The sequence below is a fragment of the Macrotis lagotis genome, chromosome 4 (genome assembly GCF_037893015.1).
Source record: "Macrotis lagotis isolate mMagLag1 chromosome 4, bilby.v1.9.chrom.fasta, whole genome shotgun sequence".
NCBI classification, from domain to species: Eukaryota; Metazoa; Chordata; class Mammalia; order Peramelemorphia; family Peramelidae; genus Macrotis; species Macrotis lagotis.
The window spans coordinates 114,716,601-114,736,263 of NC_133661.1; the positions used below are offsets into that span (position 1 = coordinate 114,716,601).

Sequence of the window (19,663 nt, forward strand, 5' to 3'; positions counted from 1 at the left end):
TTTCCTGATTTGGTTATAATAATCAGCCTTTATACTCCTCATCCTCTAGAAAACCCTGATTCTGAGCTAGGGGATTAGTTTTAGTTTCTATATATCTGTCCCTTGATTTCTTTTTCTCTTTCTCTGTGCCCTCATGTCTGTCTCCCTTTTTTCTCTGCATTTTTTTCTGTCTCTGCCTCTGTCCTTTTCTGAATTCCTCCACCTTCTCCCCGTATATGCCAATACACTTTTTTTTTAGGTTTTTGCAAGGCAAACAGGGTTAAGTGGCTTGCCCAAGGCCACACAACTAGATCATTATTAAGTGTCTGAGGTCGGATTTGAACCCAGGTCCTCCTGACTCCAGGGCCAGTGCTTTATCCGCTATGCCACCTAGCCGCCCCTGCCAATACACTTTTGATGTGATCTGTCATCTTATGCCCCAGTCTACTTCCATTGTATCTGAAGAGCCTCATGCTTGACCAGAAATGCACAAACACACAGGCACATAGACAGAAGGACATGCATTCTCTCTCTTATACACACCACACACAGGTACTCCACTAGCATTTTCTCCTGTTTCTTCAAACACAGGTTCCATCCACTTCAATCTTTAGTTCCAAAAATAGGTGAGGTTGGTCAGGAATGTTCAGTTAGTGGACATCATTTTGTAGGAAAGATGTTAAGAAATTATCTGTGTCCAGAGGAAGATCATTTAGATTGGTGAGAGATCTTGAGATAATTTCTTATGAGGATCAGTTGAAAGTATGGTCTTTTTAAGCCTGGGGAAGAAAAAGGCTAGGGTGTCATGGTACCAATCTTCAAGTATTTGAAGGGTTGACATGGAAGAGATTAATCTTGTTTTGTTTGGCCCTCAGATTGCTTAGGAGAAGCAATAGAAGTTTTGAAGACTCAACTTTCAGTTCCCTGTAAGAAAAAAGTTTACTAACAATTATAATTATCCAAAAGGTGGTGATGGATTCTCCATCAGAGTTGTTGTTAAAGGTATGAAAGAATTCTCTCTGAAAGTTCCTTCTCTGCCTTCTTTGTTGGCTCTTTTTCCTCCTGTTTCCTAGATATGGATATCCTCAAAAGCTTTGCCTTTGGCTGTCTTCTTTCTATACTTTCTCTCTTGATGATATTATTCAATTCTACAACTCCTTTATGCAGTCTTTTAGCTAGTCTCTGATTCTGTGTCTGCAAATTTAGGAGCAAAAAGGTAGGTTTGTATGTGTGTGTGTGATGAGGGGAGAGAAGCTCACTCAAGCTTGCAGGTGCAGAATATGCATTGTGACTAGAATTGGGATTAGAGCTAGAGCTTCAGTCCTTTACTAAGTATTTCTTAAGGCCATGACTTCTGATATTCTTGGTTCTTCTAGAATCTTTAGTGACTCCCAGATCAGTCACTCCTTTTCCTAAGGGAGAGAGTCAAACCCACTATGGCTAATTTCCTGGAAACCACAGAAGCTCCTTCTCTGCCATGATGGTAGTAGTTGTCTCAAAGAGTTAAAGGGAGACACAGTGGCTAGACATGGGGCATCTCCCCCAGGCAATTCCCAGGACCTCAGTCCAACTTTCAAGTCCATCTTCTTCCTGTCCTGGAATGTGGTTCCCCTCACCCCATCCCCATCTGTCTTCTCTTCTTTTACTTGTAGCATTTTTTTCTCCTTCTCAGGATAAGCTCCAGGCTAATCTTCCTTTGGGAATATGACTCCTGAATATCATTTGAATCTATTGTTCTCTAGAAACTGGAGTCATTTAGTCTTTTCTGGAAAGGCCACAGAAAAACTCCTGTTGATTCATTAACATTTTTATCAATTCAGGTTTAAGGAGTTTGCAATAGATCAGCTGAGTGGAATAATTTGCACTCCATCCTCCCCCTACCTCAAGCACACACACCAAAAGCCTCTGTGTGTGTGTTTGTGTGTTTGTGTGTGTGTGTGTGTGTGTGTGTGTGTGTGTGTCCAAAGGGACTTGTAATGGGAAAATGTGACTAGACTCCTGAAGATCAATGTTGCTGCAAGAGGTTAATTCATCATTCTGACCTGGATTCCTCACACCTTTCCACTTTCCAGTCTCATCCCAGAGAAGGGCAGAGGGTACAGAACAGGAACAAACAATCTAGGCTATCCTTTCTCCATCCCCTTTCCCTTGCTTTCTTCTTCCTTCTTTCACTTTCCTTTCCCCTTTCTCTCTTCTTCCCTTTCCTCCTACTCTTTTCTTACCCTTACATATCTCTTCTCTCCCCCTTTCTCCTCTGTCTCCTTCAATTCTTCCCCCCTTCCCCCTTATTAATTTATCCTGTTTTTCTCTATCTCCACCTCCCCTTTTTTCTCTCTCTGGATGCTTATCTCTCACTCTCTCTTTTTTCTTCTTTAGCTTTCCCTTCTTAGTCTTTTTCCCTTTGACTCTACCTCTGTCTCTGTGTGATGTGAACATCCCCTTTTCCCACTTCTTCTCCCCGTTTTTCTCCCTTTCCACTACTTCTCCTTCTCTCTCCTTTTCAGGCTGGCTGCAGCTTCGGCTTTGGTGGCGCTTAGGGATCGGACTGCAGAGGTTAATGATGGTTTCCCCCCCGCCCCCATCCAAGATATATCTGACTGTCAGGAGGGGTGACAGATGAAGACAAAGTACAGGTACTGCTCGGAGCCCGGCCCTGAACGTACCAGCCGTGCTGGGGAGTTGGGGGTGGGGGGAAAGAGTCTCGAGTCCACAGCATTAACCCCTCTGGCTCCAGGAACAGGATTCACGGGACTTTGAGTTCTCGGTTCTGGTGACAGCAGGAAATCGGTGTCACTGCGGTGTTTCCTCCATTTCTTTGTCACTGTTTATGGACTCCGCAACACCTGGTTGGGGGTGGGGTCACAGAATCCACCCCCCACACACACTTCACCCCACCCTTCAGAAAGAGGCCAGGATATGCAAGCAGAGAGAAATTGAGTCCGGGGTAATAGGGATTATTCTGCCATTACCTAGGGTACCTGTCCAAGGCAGAAGGAAGGGCTCACATCAGTGTAGAAGGCGTGGTAGATCAGGAATGATTTGGGGCAGAGAGATTAAAGACCCATTGAGAGATCAGCAGCTAATAGAAATAGAAAAACAATGAATTAGGAGTTAGAGGAATATGAGTTATTTGCCTCCACTGTGTGATTTTAGGATAACTTCTCTTGGCTCAGTTTGCTTATTCAGGAAATGACTAGAAAATTTGCAAGGGTCCCTCCAGGTCTAAATCCTATAATCGAAAATGCTATTCCCTTCTTCCTTGACCAACGAATCTCTTCATTCCCCTCTTACCCTCCCCCAAATTTTCCATTGCTCTCTCAACTTGTGAGAGTGTTTCATGTCTAGGTGCATGTTTGTGAGAATGACTAAATATTCCCATCACAATGTATATTTGTGAGTGTGTGCATGTGTATGATGAAGTTATGTATAGGTGAGTGTATATTTATGAATTTTGAGGAAATATTTGGAAGCTTACAAGGGTATATTTATAGCTATATAATTTTGTGTATGTATTTGTGAAGATGAGTGTGTTTATGGGAATGTGTCTTCCATGGGTATATGATCATCGAGATATGAGTTTGTATGGGGAAGGAGGGGAGGAGAATCATTGTGTGGGAGAGGTATGGACAGGTCCTTCTTCCCTTTCCAGTCTCTCTCAGACTCCTTCCACAGTTTAAAAAAAAAGGGAAATAATTACTTTTCTCTTTTAAATGCTCAGAATGAAAATAGAGTGATTTAATAAAATTGTCTTTAAGAGGGAAAAGAGGAAAACAAATAGTGGCAGCACCACTACCCTCCAAAGTATCCAGGGAGGCACAGAGGCCTTCAAACTTAATTAAAACACCACCTAAAACTGCGGAATCTCCAAACATAATTTCTCATTCTTCCAGGGAAACTATCCTTCAGCTCACCCCCCCCCCCCCAACAACCACAGTCCTGTTCTCCTCTAGGATACCTTGCCCTCTCTAGGCTTCTGATCTCTAACCATAGATCTCACCTTTTCCAGGTCTGGTTCCTAATCCTGGTTTATGATAGAGGATTCATTCCTATCTAGGCCCTCTGACCACAGGACTCCTCCTATATCAAACCCTGAAATCTAGCAGTGCTGAGGAATCATGGAGCCACAGGCCCTAGACTTTCCTCCATTCCCACTTCCCTACACACAAAGGGGTGTCCTCTCTCAGTTCTCAGATCCTAGGATTGTAAGGCATCCAGGAGGAGGGGTAACGAAGGAGGAAATTTTAGTCCTAGGCTGGGTATCTCTGCTTTCTATTCCCAGGTCTACCAAGAAAGAACTCTCAGTGATTTCTTCTGTACAGTGGGCTCATGGGGGACCTTCACCTTTCTAGGACCTCTTTCAGAGGGGGCTCAAATGTCATGGAGAGGAAGCCTGACTTCCCTCCCTCTCCCCCACCCTTGCCCTTTCCTGGTCCCTAGCCAGCTTGTTTCTGTAGTTTGAAGGATGTTCTCTCCCTTTCCCACCTACCCCCCACCCCCAGCTACTCTGAGCTTTATCTGTCTTCACTGACCCCCAGGCCCCAGTGGCGGCTCAGGCTTTGCAAGGTCCTGATGGCTTCCGCTTGGACCTGTCTCTGTTCCCCATCATCAGCCCCAGTGGAGCTCAAGGCCCTTCAGCACCACAGATAAAGGAGATAAATGGAAAGTGGAGGAGGGAGAGCTTTCCTCCACCCCCCCCCAAGTTCCTGATTTGGACATAGGAGTCCCCACAAAGGGTCTGATCTGTACCCCGGGGAGGGGGCTAGAGGAAAAGTTACTTGAAAACTCAGTCACCAACCATGCTTTCTTCTTCCTCCAAAGATCTTCCCCATTATTATTCTGTCCCTAAAGCTTTCTTCACAAAGGATTGCCCATAGAGACTGAAACAAACCCAAAAACTTGTTCAGGAAGTTTCTAACTGTGAGTTCAAGGCCCCAGCTCTATTAATGAATCTAAACCTCAACCCCATCCCAATACTGCTACTGCTCCCCCCACAATCAGTCTCCCCACCACCTCCACTCTATTCCCATACAGATTCAAAAATAAATTCATCTGCTCAGGAAAGAATTCAAGGTCAAATATTATAAGATCTTTCCCCAGAGAGGGAAAGAAAAAGGGAATTAGAATGAAGGAGGGAGAAGAGGTCTGTGGGTCATATGACACACGTACAGTACACAGGAAATGTGGGAAATACAGGGTTAGAGGACATAAAGCATTGAAATATAGAGAATCCGTTAAACACATTGTACAGAGATGTGAAATGAAAGGGAGATATGAGCCATGATTGATTGATGTGATTTGAATCCTTGTGACCTTGGTAGGGCCAAAAAGTCAATGAGAGAGAGAGAATGAGAGATAGAGGGAGAGAGGGAGAGAGAGAGAGAGAGAATGAGTGAGAGAGGGGAAAAAAGAAAAAAGATAACAGGCAGAAAGAACATGGAGAGAAAAGGACACATATAGAGAAATTCAGAGGGGGCAGGAAGGTTGGAGAAAAAACAAGGGAGATTAGCTATTTAGGAAGTACCTATACTTGTCCTCAATTAGGGGAAAGGAGAAGGGAGGTGGGAAATTCAATGATCTTTTGCAGGATTCCCCCAGTCCCTCCTACATGAATGCTTCCTGACCTGGCTGGGCCTGTTGTGGGAATCCAGGCCAGTCACAGAGACCAGTATCAACTGCTTCATGGGACAGTGCTGCTGTGAGAGACAACTCCACCCTGCCCACTCAGGGCAGTGATTCACCTAAGCCTTTCTAAGTCCTGAAACATGGAGCTCCTCTTCTTAACATATCTGACTCGGCTGGGCCAAGGAACAAGGTCATGTAGTTTCACTGGGGGTTCTAGCATGGTGGGGTGGAGAGGCCTGGAGAGTTAACTCCTCTATCCCATTACCACCCTTCCACTATTTCCCATCTCTGCTTTTCCTCAAGTTGCATCATTGTCCACTGGTACCAGGCCCTGGGAGCCCTCATCATCGCCTTCTCCCCACACCTGCCCTCCCAACAGGATTATCTCACTTCTGCTAGCTCAGGGTTCTATCACGAACCTCTTAGTGTCATGATCACAGATCTTCAGGGACTCATCACTGCCTCCCCACTTCTATCATTGGCCTTCCCCCCAAGGTATTTATAGACCTTTTGCTTATTGCATCAAATTATTCTTCCTTCTCTAACCTCAACTGACCACACCTAAAAAAGTTCGGCATTTGGTCAAACTCCAGGAAACATAATCTTCAAAAATCTGAGTCTTAGTTGTTAGTTATCTCTCCCTATTGAAAACCCTAGTCTTAATCTTTACCCCCATCCCCTGATTGGAGGGAGAGCTGGACCACAGGTAGGAAGGAGAAAATATGGAGAGAGGAAGAGATTCAACAGAGTCCAAAAGTCAGAGGAAGAGATTCAACACAGAGTCCAAAAGTCTGAAGACTAGTGGTCCCTGTATTATCCCATACCTTCAACAACAAACATGCATTCATAAATTAATATATACTTAGGAAGAATGAAGATACATGTAATATTTGCACATAAAATATGGGCCACCTGTACTGAAAACATCTGACCTATTCTCTCTGCAGCACATATCTAAATAACTACAATGTATCATGTGTACACACAGACAATACAATAAACCACACAAGAGGAGCAGGAACATAGAATAATGCTCCAAATAGGCCAATATTAACAACACTATAAATGTACATGTGCCTCATAAGATGCCCATATCATATCATCTTGCAATTACAGATGTTTGTATGAATACGTACATATGCAGCATAAATTCATAATCTAGAACACTTACAGATGCAAAAAAAAGGTCCATTTATGAAGATCCTCCTTGTGCAGACTGTGTGGGGTAGTGAATGACCAAGTGATCTCCATTTAGTCCTGTCTGACTTTTTGTGACTCTATTTAGAGTTTTCTAGCAAAGATACTGAAGTGGTCTGCCATTTCCTTCTCTAATTCGTTTTACAGATGAGGAAATTAAGGTAAATGAGGTTGAATGGTCTGCCCAGAGTCACAATAGTGTCTGAGGCTGGATTGGAGCTAAAGTAGTGCCCTAACCACTAAGCAACTCAGCCAGATAACCAACTCCATATGAAATTTGGAATTGGACCTGACATTTGGAATCCTGAATGTAGATTTGACATCCGAGGTTCTGTGCTGTAATGGTGGCTCTGGACAGGACCAGTTTCCTCATCTGTTCAATGAGCTAGTCTAGATGATCTTTGAGATCTCCTTCCAATTCTAAATACCTAATTCTGCATGGGAAGAGAAATGTTCATACATGCACAAGAACATTTCCTCACACATTTCCATGCACATAGCTGTTTAAACAGTTGAACAAATGGTGACTCAGCCTAGAGTCCCAAAGAACCTGATATCTTATTTTCCTTTGCCCTACCAAACACATTGCATAGATTGTCTGGGTCCCAGTTATCTAACCACCAGATGGAGCTCTCGTTCCCTTAAATGTCTCAGTGTTCCCATCCGGAGGTTCCTACAGAGGCCTCACTGCAGTCGTCCTAAGACCAGCTCAAATGGTCTTCACTTCCATTTACTCCTCTAGTCCGAGGACCCCAAAGTGGGTCCTGGGGCCTCTTTCTGGCTTCTAAGCCGCATGCAGATGGGCCCCCATCCTGGGGATTCCCCCAGGACCCCCTTTTTGCTCCATCTTGGTGTCCCTGAAGCATGCATGCATTCATTCATTCATTCCCAAGCCCCCAGTCCCGGGCTGTCGGTTTCAGCAGTTCCCCGACATCTCCCGCATAGGATGCCCCGAGCCGGCGAACCTGGGGTGGGGGTGGGGGTCCAGCCGTGGTCCTGGTAGAAGAAGGGGAAGGATCCGAATCTGGACTCTTAAATGCCCCCTCCTATTAACCCTTTCCTCCCCAGAGCAGCACCTGTCTCCAGATCCCTGCTTCGGTGCTGGAAGGAAAGTCTTTACCAAAGCAAAACGTGTCTGAGCTTGGGGCAGGCTGGTTGGGGGGGAGCAGGCCCGGGGAGAGGGCGCTGGGGGGGGACAAGGCAGAGACCAGCCAGATCTCGGGCGGGGAGAGGAAAGCCCCCCGAGAGCCCCTGCCGATCTCGGGGAGCTCCAATCCCACGCGCAGAGCGCGGGGCCAAGCCTGGGGCCCCTCGGGGAGGCGAAGCCTGCGGCTCGGCTCCCCGCCTCCCCTGCTCTTCCCCCGGGAGCGGCGGGAGATTATTTATTAAAACACCGCTCGTGCTCTCGTTTATTTGCCGTGAATAATCCTCGGCAACAGTGCGCGTTTATTAAACTCTTCCCGTCCCCGCGCCCCGCTTTGCTTTAATAATAAATCGCGTGTCACTTCCCAGCGACGTTATTACAGCCCGCCCGCCGCCGGAGCCCAGGCCTGCTTGTGGGGGGCATGGGGAGGGGAGGAAAGGGGGGAGCCGGAGAAGGGCCAGGAGGAGGAGGGGGCGCGCCGCCGGCTGGGCTGCCATGCGGGAGGTGTAGGGGGGAAACTGAGGCCAAGCGGGCTCCCGGCAGAGCTCAGAGCCGCCTGCCCGGGCCACAGGGAACACCAACCCCCCCAGCAGTGGGATTCGGGGCCCCTGGACCGCCCCAGAGGCGCTCACCTCCGAGAGATGCGCTGGAGGCCAGCAGCCCTTTTGTGGTGGCAAGTCTCCGCTCTTTGAATACCGAAAAGAGGTCGTTTTTGGCCACCAGGTGGTAGCCTCGCCTTCTGGCACGATTGAGTCGAGACTACTCCAGATGGGGCAGGAAGGTAGAATTTAGGTGATGCTGGAGATTGACTCCAATTCCACCTTTGACAGATAAGGAAAATGAGACCTTGAAGGAAGAGATTTCTCCAAGATAAATTAATTCCAGAGCCAGGTCTTCTGCCCTAAATCTGAACAATCAATCGAGAAAACATTTATTAATCGTCTAACATGCTGCTAGGAATTCTGCTTAGTGTTCACGCTTTTTGAAAACAAACGAAAAAAAATGGTAAAGTCCCTGCCTTCAAGGATCTTAGATTCTATAAGCGAATCAATACGTACCAATGGGAGAAAGTTCAAAATACACAAACGTGAATACAAGATTATTGATCCAGCACTAGCATCTGGAGGGGTTATAGAAGAGGGCCTTTTTGGGGGATTCTTGAGGTTCACTTTGAAGGGAGCTAGGGATTCTCGGAGTTAAGGTGAGGACAGGCTGTTCAAATCTCAGAGCTGGAAGTCAGGATGTTGTCTCGGGCATAGTAGGAAGGCCAGTCTGGTATATGTGAAGAGGTCTAATGTGTATCAAGTCTAGAAAGACAGTCTAGAGACATAATGGAGACCTTTAAATGCTTTTAATTTTGTACTTTATATTAAAGGTAATAGGAAGCAACTTGAATTTTTGAGGAGGGGAGTAACAGAGGTTCCAACCTGTATGGATGTGGGGAAAGGATAGATTGAAGAAAAGAAAAACTTCAGAAAGGGAGATCAGTTTTAGGGGTATTATAATAATCCAGGAGAGAAGTGATGGGGGTGGGGTGGCTATATGGGTAGAGAGAAGATGAATTTGAACCCTGGTATTGGGTGTATAGTACAGACAAGACTCAGCAACTGATTGAATGTGTAAATAAGGAAGGGAAATAAAGTCAATATAACTCTGGGGTTGAGAACTTGGGAGATGGGGGAAAGGTTGTATCTTCTCCAAAAAGGGGAAAGTTAAGAAGAGAAATTTTAAATGGGGGGGGGGGAATGGGGGAGTGAGGGGGAGTAGAAAATGAGTTCTGCTGGACACATTTGAGTTTGAGAACCCAGGGAGAAATGTCTAATGGGCAATTAGGGTTGCAAGACTGGTGCTCAGAACAGAGAGTAGGGCTGGATATCTAGATTTTCAGGTCATCTGCCTAAGGATATTATTAACTCATAGGAGGTAATAAAATCAGAGACAGAGCATAAGAAGAGTGTTCAAGACAGGTCTTGGGATACACTCAGCAGTTTCAAGGCTGGGAGGAACAGGACATGATGATCCAGCAAAGGAGACTAAGAAGGAACAGTTGCATGGATAACAGAAGTGAGAAGTCATAAAACTTCTTAAGGTTAAGAGTACACAGGACAGAATGGTAAATATATATATATATATGAAACATTACTGCAGAGCAGCCAAGAAAGGGAGATGGTGCAATGGATAGAGCCCTAAATTTCAAATCTTACCTCAGACCCTTGATGTTTACTGTTTGACCTTAGGCAAGTCACTTAATCCCAATTGCCTCACCAAAAAAAAAAAGTGATGACCTAAAAGAGGCTATTACATTTAACAACTAAGAGGTCACTGGAACTTTGGAACATTTCCCACTCCAAATAGTGTTCCAGGTGACCTCTTCAGGCCCCAGGTGGCACAACCTTTTTCTTTCTTTCTTTCTTTCTTTCTTTCTTTCTTTCTTTCTTTCTTTCTTTCTTTCTTTCTTTCTTTCTTTCTTTTGTTTTTTGTTTGTTTTTTGCAAAGCAATAGGATTAAGTGACCAGTCCAAAGTCACATAGATAAGTAATTATTAAATCTCTGAGGCTCAATTTGAATTTAGAACCTCCTGAGTTCAGGGCTTATGCTCTCCATTCACTGGGCCACCTAGCTGCCTTAGCACAGTCTTTTTCTTTAGGAATACAGCACCTAATCCAAGTGTGCAGTGAATGAAACACCTTCTTACAGGCATTACACTGGATTTTATAGGAAGGAGGAAGAGACTGGGGATGTGATGTGACTGACTTGTATGACTCTTGAATTCTAGGAGAGTTTTCTGACACAGTGATAATTTTGCCTGTTTTTATTAGGTTCATCTAACCAGCCCATCTCATGCCAGGACCTAGGTACCTCTAGAACTCTAGAACTCAATAACCAAATTTCATATCAGCCCCAATTCTCGACTAGGGCCTGCAGTCTAAGTCCAGTTCTGGGCATTCCCATCCCTGGCTACCAAAAGGGCAGTCTCTGTCCTAGGAAGAGGTTTGATCATCCTAGTCTACTTCCTTCCCCCTTCCCTGTGCAGGGGCCCAGAAGGGATTCAGAGTGGTGTCAGAACAACATCAGTCCTCTCTCCTTGACCCTATTCTATTGAACTCTAATGAGCCATCTCAGGTTCTTAGCCACCCCCCTGCTGGATGCCACCCAGCTGGATGCCTCAGGTCTTTCCCATTTCTGTTCCCACCATCAGCTCTAGGGCTAGATTCCATTCCAGCTTCAGCTAGTAAAGAGATTCAGGGATGAGGAGGATTCCTATACTTTCCAGGTCACATTTCCTTCCAGAAAAAAATCTGTGGGCAAAGAAAGAATGTTAACCCACTCTTATTTTTGTTTTTGCCTGGTCTATCATTAAAGAAAGCTCAACTAGGGTGGAGCTGAGTGGGGAAGGAGTGGACAGAATCAAACACTAGGAAGAGCTGGCCTGGCATGGTCTCAGTACAGGAATCAGGAAGCACCCACCTTTTAGGAGGGGTTGGAAAACTATTAGACTACCTAGGAAGAAAACATCTGGAGAGAATCTCATCCAACTAACCTGGACCAACCTGAAATACACACACACACACACACACACACACACACACACACACACACACACACACACACTCCTACACCTCTCTCTTTCTTGGTTTAAATGCTTTGGAAAACATCTTCTTGCAGGACCTGGAACCTAAATCTACTCTCCTGAGGAGGTAAGCACAAAACAGTCTCAAGGAATTCCCCTTAATGATACAGGCTCAGTATAACTTAGTAGGAACCCAAATCTCCTCTGTTACCCCAGGGAGGCCCTCTTAGAGAGGGAAAGTCATCTGGTCAGCATGTGTTTGAAGCTCCAAGCTAATTGCATTTCATGTTGAGAAGATCTGTACAAATGCATATTTGCATGTATGTATGTGGTCTTAGGTATTCAAAGATGAGAACTTGTTCAACATTCAAAAGCTATTTATTAAGAACTTCTTATGTACAGAGCATTGTCTCCCCCCCCCCCCCCCCCGCCCCAGATCAGGTCATAAGATTTTGAGTCCAAAGAAGCCTAAGGGATCATCTATAAATAACACATGTGTGTTTATGTATGCATACTCACAAATATGCATAACTCTCCCTCTGTGCTTGTGCACATTTACTATATTCTTTCAACAAATATTTGTCAAGCATCTTTTTTTTTGTTTATGTAAGGCTAGGAACTTAATAGGAATACAAAGGTTTCCTTGCTTGACTTTTAAGAGCTCACAATCTAGCAAGAAAGGTTAAGACATTTATGCAAGTAATAAAAGAAGTGGAATTCATACAGACCAATAGCAGAAATGAAACAGACATGAAAAATAAATTATAAAACAGAATTTGTGGGCATGAGACAGAAGCCAATGAGTGCTGGTGTGATCAGAGGCTTCATGAGGGAGGGATCAGCTAAGAAGGGGAAAGGATAAGGACAGGAAAATATGTGTGGGTGAGGAGGGGAGTGTGAAAATAGTTTGTGCGCTTTGGGGGTGGGGCTAGTAAAGTGGAGTAAAGTGGAGGAAGAGCATCCCTAGCCTTCCCCCATATCCCAAGTTGAGCACTAACGGGCTTCCTCAGACTGTTGGCCAAACCCTATCAGACTGGATAACTGATGGAGCCAGGAGTCCCTGGCTTTGCCCATTTCTGTCCTCATCACCAGCTCCAGGACTTGGTTATCTTCCCCACCTTTATCTTCAAGTCTTGGGATCTAGGCCACTCCATCAAAAGGACCTTTTGAAGACCATTGTTTCTTCAGGATCCTTATTTATGGGCTGGTGGATAGGGATTAGTCACTACAAGTTTTTCTCCCTTAACCCTACACACCAAGGGGTTGGTTACTAATGTCACCAACTTCAAAAAATCAGGGGGAAGATATCCTACACCTCCCCTCCCCAGCTTTAACTGACCATATCATTTGGAAAGGAAAAAGGAGAGGAAATGATCAAAGTAGCTAAGGTAAATGATCAAGGAACCATTGGTGGAGGACTATTTTAGGAAGCCATGGTGAGGTCATTTAAAGTAGGCAAAGGGTTTAGTAATAGTCATCGCCTTCTTCACTGTCAGCCTCATATTCAGGGGTTGGGCTCAAAGAATTAAGCAGAGGGATGGTTGTGTTATTCAGCTGGTCTGCAAAAACAAAGGATGAAAGGAAAATTCATAGTACAACAGAAAAGAAAGAGGGAATATTTTTTTGACAAATGCCCCAGACTGGTACCTAAATATATTTACAGAAATAGGTACACTTTCACAGTCAGGCATATTTAGTGTCCTTTCTTCCTCCTCCCCCTCCCACCCAGGGCCATTCCATTGCCAGCTCCAAAAAAACTCCAAAACTTGTCCTCTATGACATCTGACATAGCACATATATAGCACCAATAATAGAAGGAGGGGCAAAAAGAGGCATGTTCCCCTTACCCAAGGTGAGCACGGTGAGGCTAGCTGGGGCTGTGGTCTGACCCAAGGCATTTCGGGCAAGACATCTGTAAGTACCCTCATCACTCACTCGAATAGCCTGAATCTGCAACCAGCCAGTCACTTCGAACCTTTGTGGGCCCCCTCTAAACTGGAGTAAGGCAAGAAGTTGGTGGTGTATGTCTGTTCTCCCACTCACACCCTCTCCTTCCCTCCCCCCCCATCCCTTTTTATCTTTAAAGATGATCTGGTATGGAGACAAGTTCTGTTCCTTTTTCTCAACCCCTCTGCCCCACTTCCTTCCTAGAGATAGTGGTAGAGGACAATTAATAGGGGGGAAATTCATTAATCTGTCATTATGGTGTCAAGGAGGGAGAAGGAAGAGGGAGTCCAAGTAGAGAAATAGATCCTGAACTCTTCCTTCCCTTCTTTCCCTTCTCTCAGAGATGGAATCTCTTCCTCATCCCTCTGCATAAAGTTATAGGCTTTCTCTTCCCATACACATTTCCATGAAAGTCCCCCTTGAGGTCTATCTTTGTCTCCCCTTTTTAAAGAAATGAAGTCTACTTTTGCCTCACATACCCTATCAAGGCCCCCACCTGCACTGAGATATGGGGATCATCTCCAGGGAGCAGAGTCTCTGTCCCATCCTTTCTCCACTCAATGGAGGCCATTGGATAGGCAAAGACCTCACAGCCGAATATCACGTCCTGCCCAGTCACATTCCACACATCCCGAGGTGGAGACAGGATCTGGGGTTCTACAAGTGAGAACAAGGTCATGGGGATGTTTTAGGATCCTATCTTCCAGACCCCTTTCCCCTTTCCCAACATACAATTTACATACACACACACACACACACACACACACACACACACACACACACACACCCCTCTGATGGTTTTGGGATTTATTCTCCTGTTCCAGAGTCTATCCTGGTTGCCCACCTCTTCTTCTAGCCCCATTCACACCTGGCTGGGTTCCGACAGAATTGCTCAGAGCCCCTCCCCCTCCCCCTCCAGGTTTCCATGTGGCAAAGGGAAAACTTGACACCACTGAGGCCCTGGGACAGGAAGCCAGGAGGGGGAAAAGGAGGAGGCCCCCAGACCCCTGGGGTTTGTTTGCCAGTAGACTCACAGCCAAGTCTAACACTGAGCCCAGCCCCCCTCGGGAAGAGAAAGTCACTAAATCATCCAAAGCAAACCTCAAGCTGGAAATGGCTGTGTGTGGGGGGGGGGTAGGAAAGGAAGCCTGAGGAGCACCCACACACACCTTTTGCCAAACCCTAGATGTGGGGGCAGCAACAGAGCTCAGAACACAATCTAGGAGCTAACTCTTTGCTGTCTGAGTCTTCCTTTCTACTCCTGTTTTTCAGGCTTTAAGTCTCAGGGCTTGGGACTGCCTTCCTGGCCGAACCCCCACCCCCATCCCTTACCCACTGGCTCCCAGGATAAAAGGAACAATGGAGCTAAGCTGACTCTGGTTACACTGGGCCCTCACTTTCCCCTCCTCCCCCCATCCTCTGTCTTTTAGATCATTTGAGGACACAGCCTGTTTGTCTGTATGTCTGTCACGCCCAGAATAGTCTTGCATAATTGGGCTTGGATCTTTTACTACCCCTAATATGTAGTTCTCTGGACAGACACTTTCAGCCTGGCACCAGTATCCTGAAACCAAATACTGGGGGGGGGTAGATGGGGGGATTAAACACCAGAGTGGACATGCTGATGATAGGGGAGAATTAATGGGGTAAAATTCATTAATCTCTCCTTAAGATGCCAAAGAGGGGAGAGGGAAGGGAAATGGTCCAAGTAGAGATATAGATTCTGAGTTCTTGAAGCTTGTTCCCATCTGGAATATGGGGAGATCCAGAGGCTGAAATAGAGAGTGAAATAAGGAGTTAATGGGGGTAGAGTGGTCTCCAGATACAGAGTAGGTGTTTTAGCAGAAAAGGTTCCTTGGTACAGGGTGGTTCCCCTATTTAGATTTGAGATAGTCATTTGAATTCTTTCTAGAATTAGAGGATAAAGCTGTTAAAGTTAGGAAGGGTGGAGACCCAGATCGGGGGAACCATACCGGTCTCACAGGGTCCAGGGTGCATTACACTGAGGTTGGCCTGTGGCCAGGCCCGAGCAGCCTCCTGGAAACGGCAGATCTGCGCGTAGGTGCGCCCATCGGAACCGCAGAGCGGGCTGCTAGAGCGGCAGAGGCACTGGGGCTCGGGGACCTCTCCACGCTGCAGGTCCCCACCGGCGTCCAGCCGACACTCCAAGTGCTCCCCGCAGCGCCCATAGAAGTGCCCGTCTGGGTCTAGATCACAGAGTTGGCCCTCCAAGTTCGCACACTCCCAGCAACAGTCACACGCGTCCAGGACCTGCCCCGCCAAACAGCCCCGCGGCGAAGGGCACTCCTCCGGCTGGCAGGGCCCGCAGCCCTCTCCCTCATTCAGTAGCCGCTGCCAGCCTCGCCGCAGATAGTCAGGGCCTGGGGGTGGACGGGAGCTGGTGGGAGGCAGAGGTTGCAGGAGCAAAAGGACTGCCAGAGCCGGGGCCAGGACTATTGGCTGCCGGGACATCGTCAGAGGTCCCCGGAGCCTGTCACTCAGCCGCCTGTGTCCCAGACATGACCTTTCTGGACACTGTAGGAGACAGAAAAGGGGTCCGAGAAGAAGTCAGGTACCACCTGGGAAATGGTCAGGTTCTCCTAATTCGGCTTCCCTGGCCCTCCTCTTTTCCTATCCCGTCTTTCTTTTGCCTCCAATGCCCTACCCCATTCATCTCCCCAAACCAATTCTTGTCCCATCTACAATTTCCAAACTCTACCCCTGTCCCCTTTTCCCTTTCCCTTTCAACAATTTCATCTCCTCAAAAGGTTTTTCTCTGGCCTCACAAATGAACGCTGAGGTGGGCCTCACTGTCCCCATCTTCTGGGTAGGGACTCTCTCCCTACAAAACTCGCCCCGCTGGCCTCGAGGGGCAGTGCCCCAACTCGGGTCCCACAGGAATCCAGGATCTCCGGGAAGGAGTCTCAGAGTGTACTCACCCACTCAAAAGAAGAGGAAACTTGTTTCCCTGGCTCTTGCCCTTTGGGGAGAGGGGTCGGCTGAGGGATAATTCCCTGTCAATGCCACGAGTAGGAATGGGCCAGATCTGGGGGGGAAGGGGGGACGAGTGGGAGAGAGCTGTACGTAGATGATGGAGTTGAGCTTGTACTCCATGACTAACTCCGCCCCCTACCGCGGTTGCTTCAGGCTCCCTCCGCACCCCACCCCACCCCACCCCCCACTCACCTTGTTTTTGGTCCCCAGAGAACATCTGCAGCTTCAGTCAGGGATCTAGAGGATTAGCGACTGGGGCTGTGGAGATGCTCGAACCGCCTGAGCAAACAGAACTGTCTATTAGGCCCTCAAACCCAACTCGGTTCTGGGCCCCAGGCTCTCGGAAGAACCCGGAGGACAGCGACTGTGAGAGCAGCTCCTCCGCCCCCTCTCCCCGCCCTCGCGACGTCGCCCCCTCTGCGCTCCCAACCTCCCCCCCACTATGGCCTCCTCTTCGCTGCAGCCCAGACCCAGCTGGTCACCCCCACCTCCCGCCCCTAGCCTCAAGCGGCCCAAGGTTACAGTGAGCGAGCCAAGGCGCTGTAACCCGACACCCTATGGCCCGGAGAGAAGGATGGGAGTCGGGGAGCGAGGCCAAGGGCTGGACATTGTTTTCCGGGGATGAGGGGGGCGGGCTAGGAGATGGGGGTCTGAAAGACCTCGGAACTGGGACACAAGATAACTAACGGGTTGGCAGATGAGAGTGACGGGGAAACTGAGAAAATGAGGGTGGGGACTGGAGAGACCGGAGGTTCTGAGGACTATAGGATGGAGGAGTCAAAATACTAGGAAGAATGGAAAATGGGATGGGAGGATGGAAGACAGGAGGATGGAAGACAGGAGGATGGAAGACAGGAGGCCTTTAAAGGCCGAGGCATTGGGATATCGGAAGGCTAGAAGAAACAAAGGGAAGGCTGAGGGATTGGAATCCTGGGGAAGGGAGAAGGATGAGGTGAATGAGACCAAGACTGGGGATCTGAGAGATAGCTAATGGAAGACTAAGGGTCTAGAGGAACCGGAGAGAACACACTGCTAAGTGCTCTTGCCTCCTGTCCACAGGCTAGGCAAACCCAAGTCAGATTTCCCCACAATTGTGACGGGACAGGGGCCCAGGATTACATGAGTTACTATGCTCTATTTCCAGGATCTGCTTCAAACCATGAGTTCCCTTAGGATCGGGTCTGCTTCTTCTCTGTCTCTCACATAGCTAGCTGGGCTTTACCCAGCATTGAGAAAACAGGGATTAAATGTTCTCATCTCCGTTCCCATTCCCTTCTTCTCTTTCCTACTCAGGAGAAAGAGCCAGAAATGAGCAAATCTAGTACCCACATCTGTCTCTAACACATCTGGACGACTTCTCCCCACGCTTCCCTTCCCTTCTCCCTCTTCACATCCGGTCAGGCTGCCTGGCAGGTGCGGTGGCCCCCGCGATCTCTGCCTCAAGGGGATTAAAATCTAGTCGGGCTAAACCAGGGCGGGGGCGGGAAGGATGGGCTGGCCCCCCAGCTGTACTTAGCTCCTGATTATAGACTACTGGGCTGGTGAGGGTGGGGACCCCGTCACAACCACAGGCAGCGCCACCGTGGCGCTGGGGGCTGGGGCTGGCGGGTGGATGAAGAAAACTGGAAACACATGAAAGTGGGGAGCAGAGGGGAAGAAGTGTTCGGCTAAACAGGAGCCGCGACCTCTGAGTTTCAATTCAGCTGGAACTCGAAGACCGGAGCTTGGGTCCTGTCTCCTTTAGAAGGAAGGAGAGAGGGGAGGAACCGAGGAGAAAAGAGAATGTGACGTGGGACAGCGTAGGTCTTTCGGGGTTGGGGCGGGGGGATGTTGGCCCTGTTGCTGGAACATCCCGCCTTCCGGAATCCGGAGCCTACACAGCAATGGGGTGATTTCTCGCACAACAGCACAAGGCTTGCTTGCTAAGTAAGTACTCTTAGAAAATATAGAGTATAAAGAATCATTCAACTGGGGACAGCCAGGTGGCGCAGTGCATAGAACACACCAGTGCTGAAGACAGGAGTTCTAATTCTACCTCCCAACACTTGACACTAGCTGTGTGACCTTGGGCAAGTCCCTTAACCGTTGCCTTGTTAAAAATTATGGTCGAACCGTTTTTAAGTCACCTGGCTTTGAAATCTCAAATCTTCACTCTTAACTTCAAAGATCCAATCCTGTGCCAAGTGTCCGATGATTCTGTTGCCGTAAGATATCTTGCATTCAACTGCTCTCCATTCAAGTCACAATCTGGTCCAGGCCCTTATTACTTCTTGCCTAAAAGCTTGCAAACAGTCTCAGAATTGGTCTCCCAAGCATCCAGTTTCTCCTCTTTCCAATCCATCCTCCACAGCAGTCAAATATCTTTAAAAATTTTTTAAATATTTTCTTTTCCCCAATTACATGTAGACAATCTTTAAATCTTTTAAAAATTTTCGAGTTCCAAACTTTCTTCCGATAAGCATAAAATTTTTGAGGAACACGGGTCTGAGCATGTCACCCCAGCTCAAGAAGCTTCATTGACTACCTATTGCCCCAAGGATAACATTAAACGTCATTGTCTGACATAGGCCTTTCACAATTAGATTACAACCTACCTTTCCAGATTGATTTCACAATCATGCTACATTGCTCTGGCAAAATTAGCCTAGAACATTTATGTTTCTCTTAAATTACATTCTTTGACTGACTAGACGTACCCTATCTTCTTACTAAACACAGTTCAGATTCTCCACTCTATAGAAAGCCTTTCCTGTCTCTCCTGCTTGCTTGAATTTTTCTCCACTATCACCAATCAAAATTATTTTGCATTTACTCTGTAGATTTTCTATAGGGAGACACAGAATAGAGAAGTGGATTAACAGGTCTGGTCTTGGAATCAGGAAAACTTTGCTCGAAGTCCTTAAGTAAGTCATTTAACGTCTCAGTACCCTAAGCATTCAAAAATTATAACCTGTATTGGCCAAGTTTTCTCACGGGAAGTGAGTGGTTTGTGAAATCACAGATAAGCAATCGGTATACATGACTTACTGCCTCTCCATTCCACTGCCGTCCCTCAGTCAGGTGAAAGTTGCTTGAAATTAGGGACAGTCTCCTTTTTGTCTCCTATTACATTGATTATTAATAAATGCGTGTTGAATTAAACCGAATTGAATTGAATTACCTCTCAGCTAACACTAAAACTCCATAGAAATATGATTATTTATAGTATT

The 19,663-nt window shown here is 47.0% G+C and overlaps 1 protein-coding gene across 5 annotated transcripts; it reads right to left on the reverse strand.

The window, feature by feature from the left end:
• Positions 1 to 11,944: 11,944 nt before the first annotated feature.
• KAZALD1 (Kazal type serine peptidase inhibitor domain 1) lies at positions 11,945 to 19,114 on the reverse strand. 5 transcript variants are annotated; one of them, XM_074233891.1, is made up of 7 exons: positions 18,581 to 19,114; positions 16,647 to 16,733; positions 16,400 to 16,506; positions 15,434 to 15,995; positions 13,957 to 14,117; positions 13,361 to 13,508; positions 11,945 to 13,072 (listed from the first exon to the last, which is right to left on the reverse strand). In XM_074233891.1, the coding sequence occupies exons 4-7, from the start codon at positions 15,930 to 15,932 to the stop codon at positions 12,978 to 12,980; spliced, it is 903 nt and encodes a 300-aa protein (XP_074089992.1). In that variant the 5' UTR covers positions 15,933 to 15,995; positions 16,400 to 16,506; positions 16,647 to 16,733; positions 18,581 to 19,114; the 3' UTR covers positions 11,945 to 12,977. The 5 variants fall into 5 exon arrangements, with proteins under 5 accessions (XP_074089992.1, XP_074089993.1, XP_074089991.1 ...); XM_074233892.1 differs by lacking the exon at positions 18,581 to 19,114 and adding an exon at positions 17,784 to 17,971; XM_074233890.1 differs by lacking the exon at positions 18,581 to 19,114 and having other exon boundaries at positions 16,647 to 16,847.
• Positions 19,115 to 19,663: the final 549 nt, after the last annotated feature.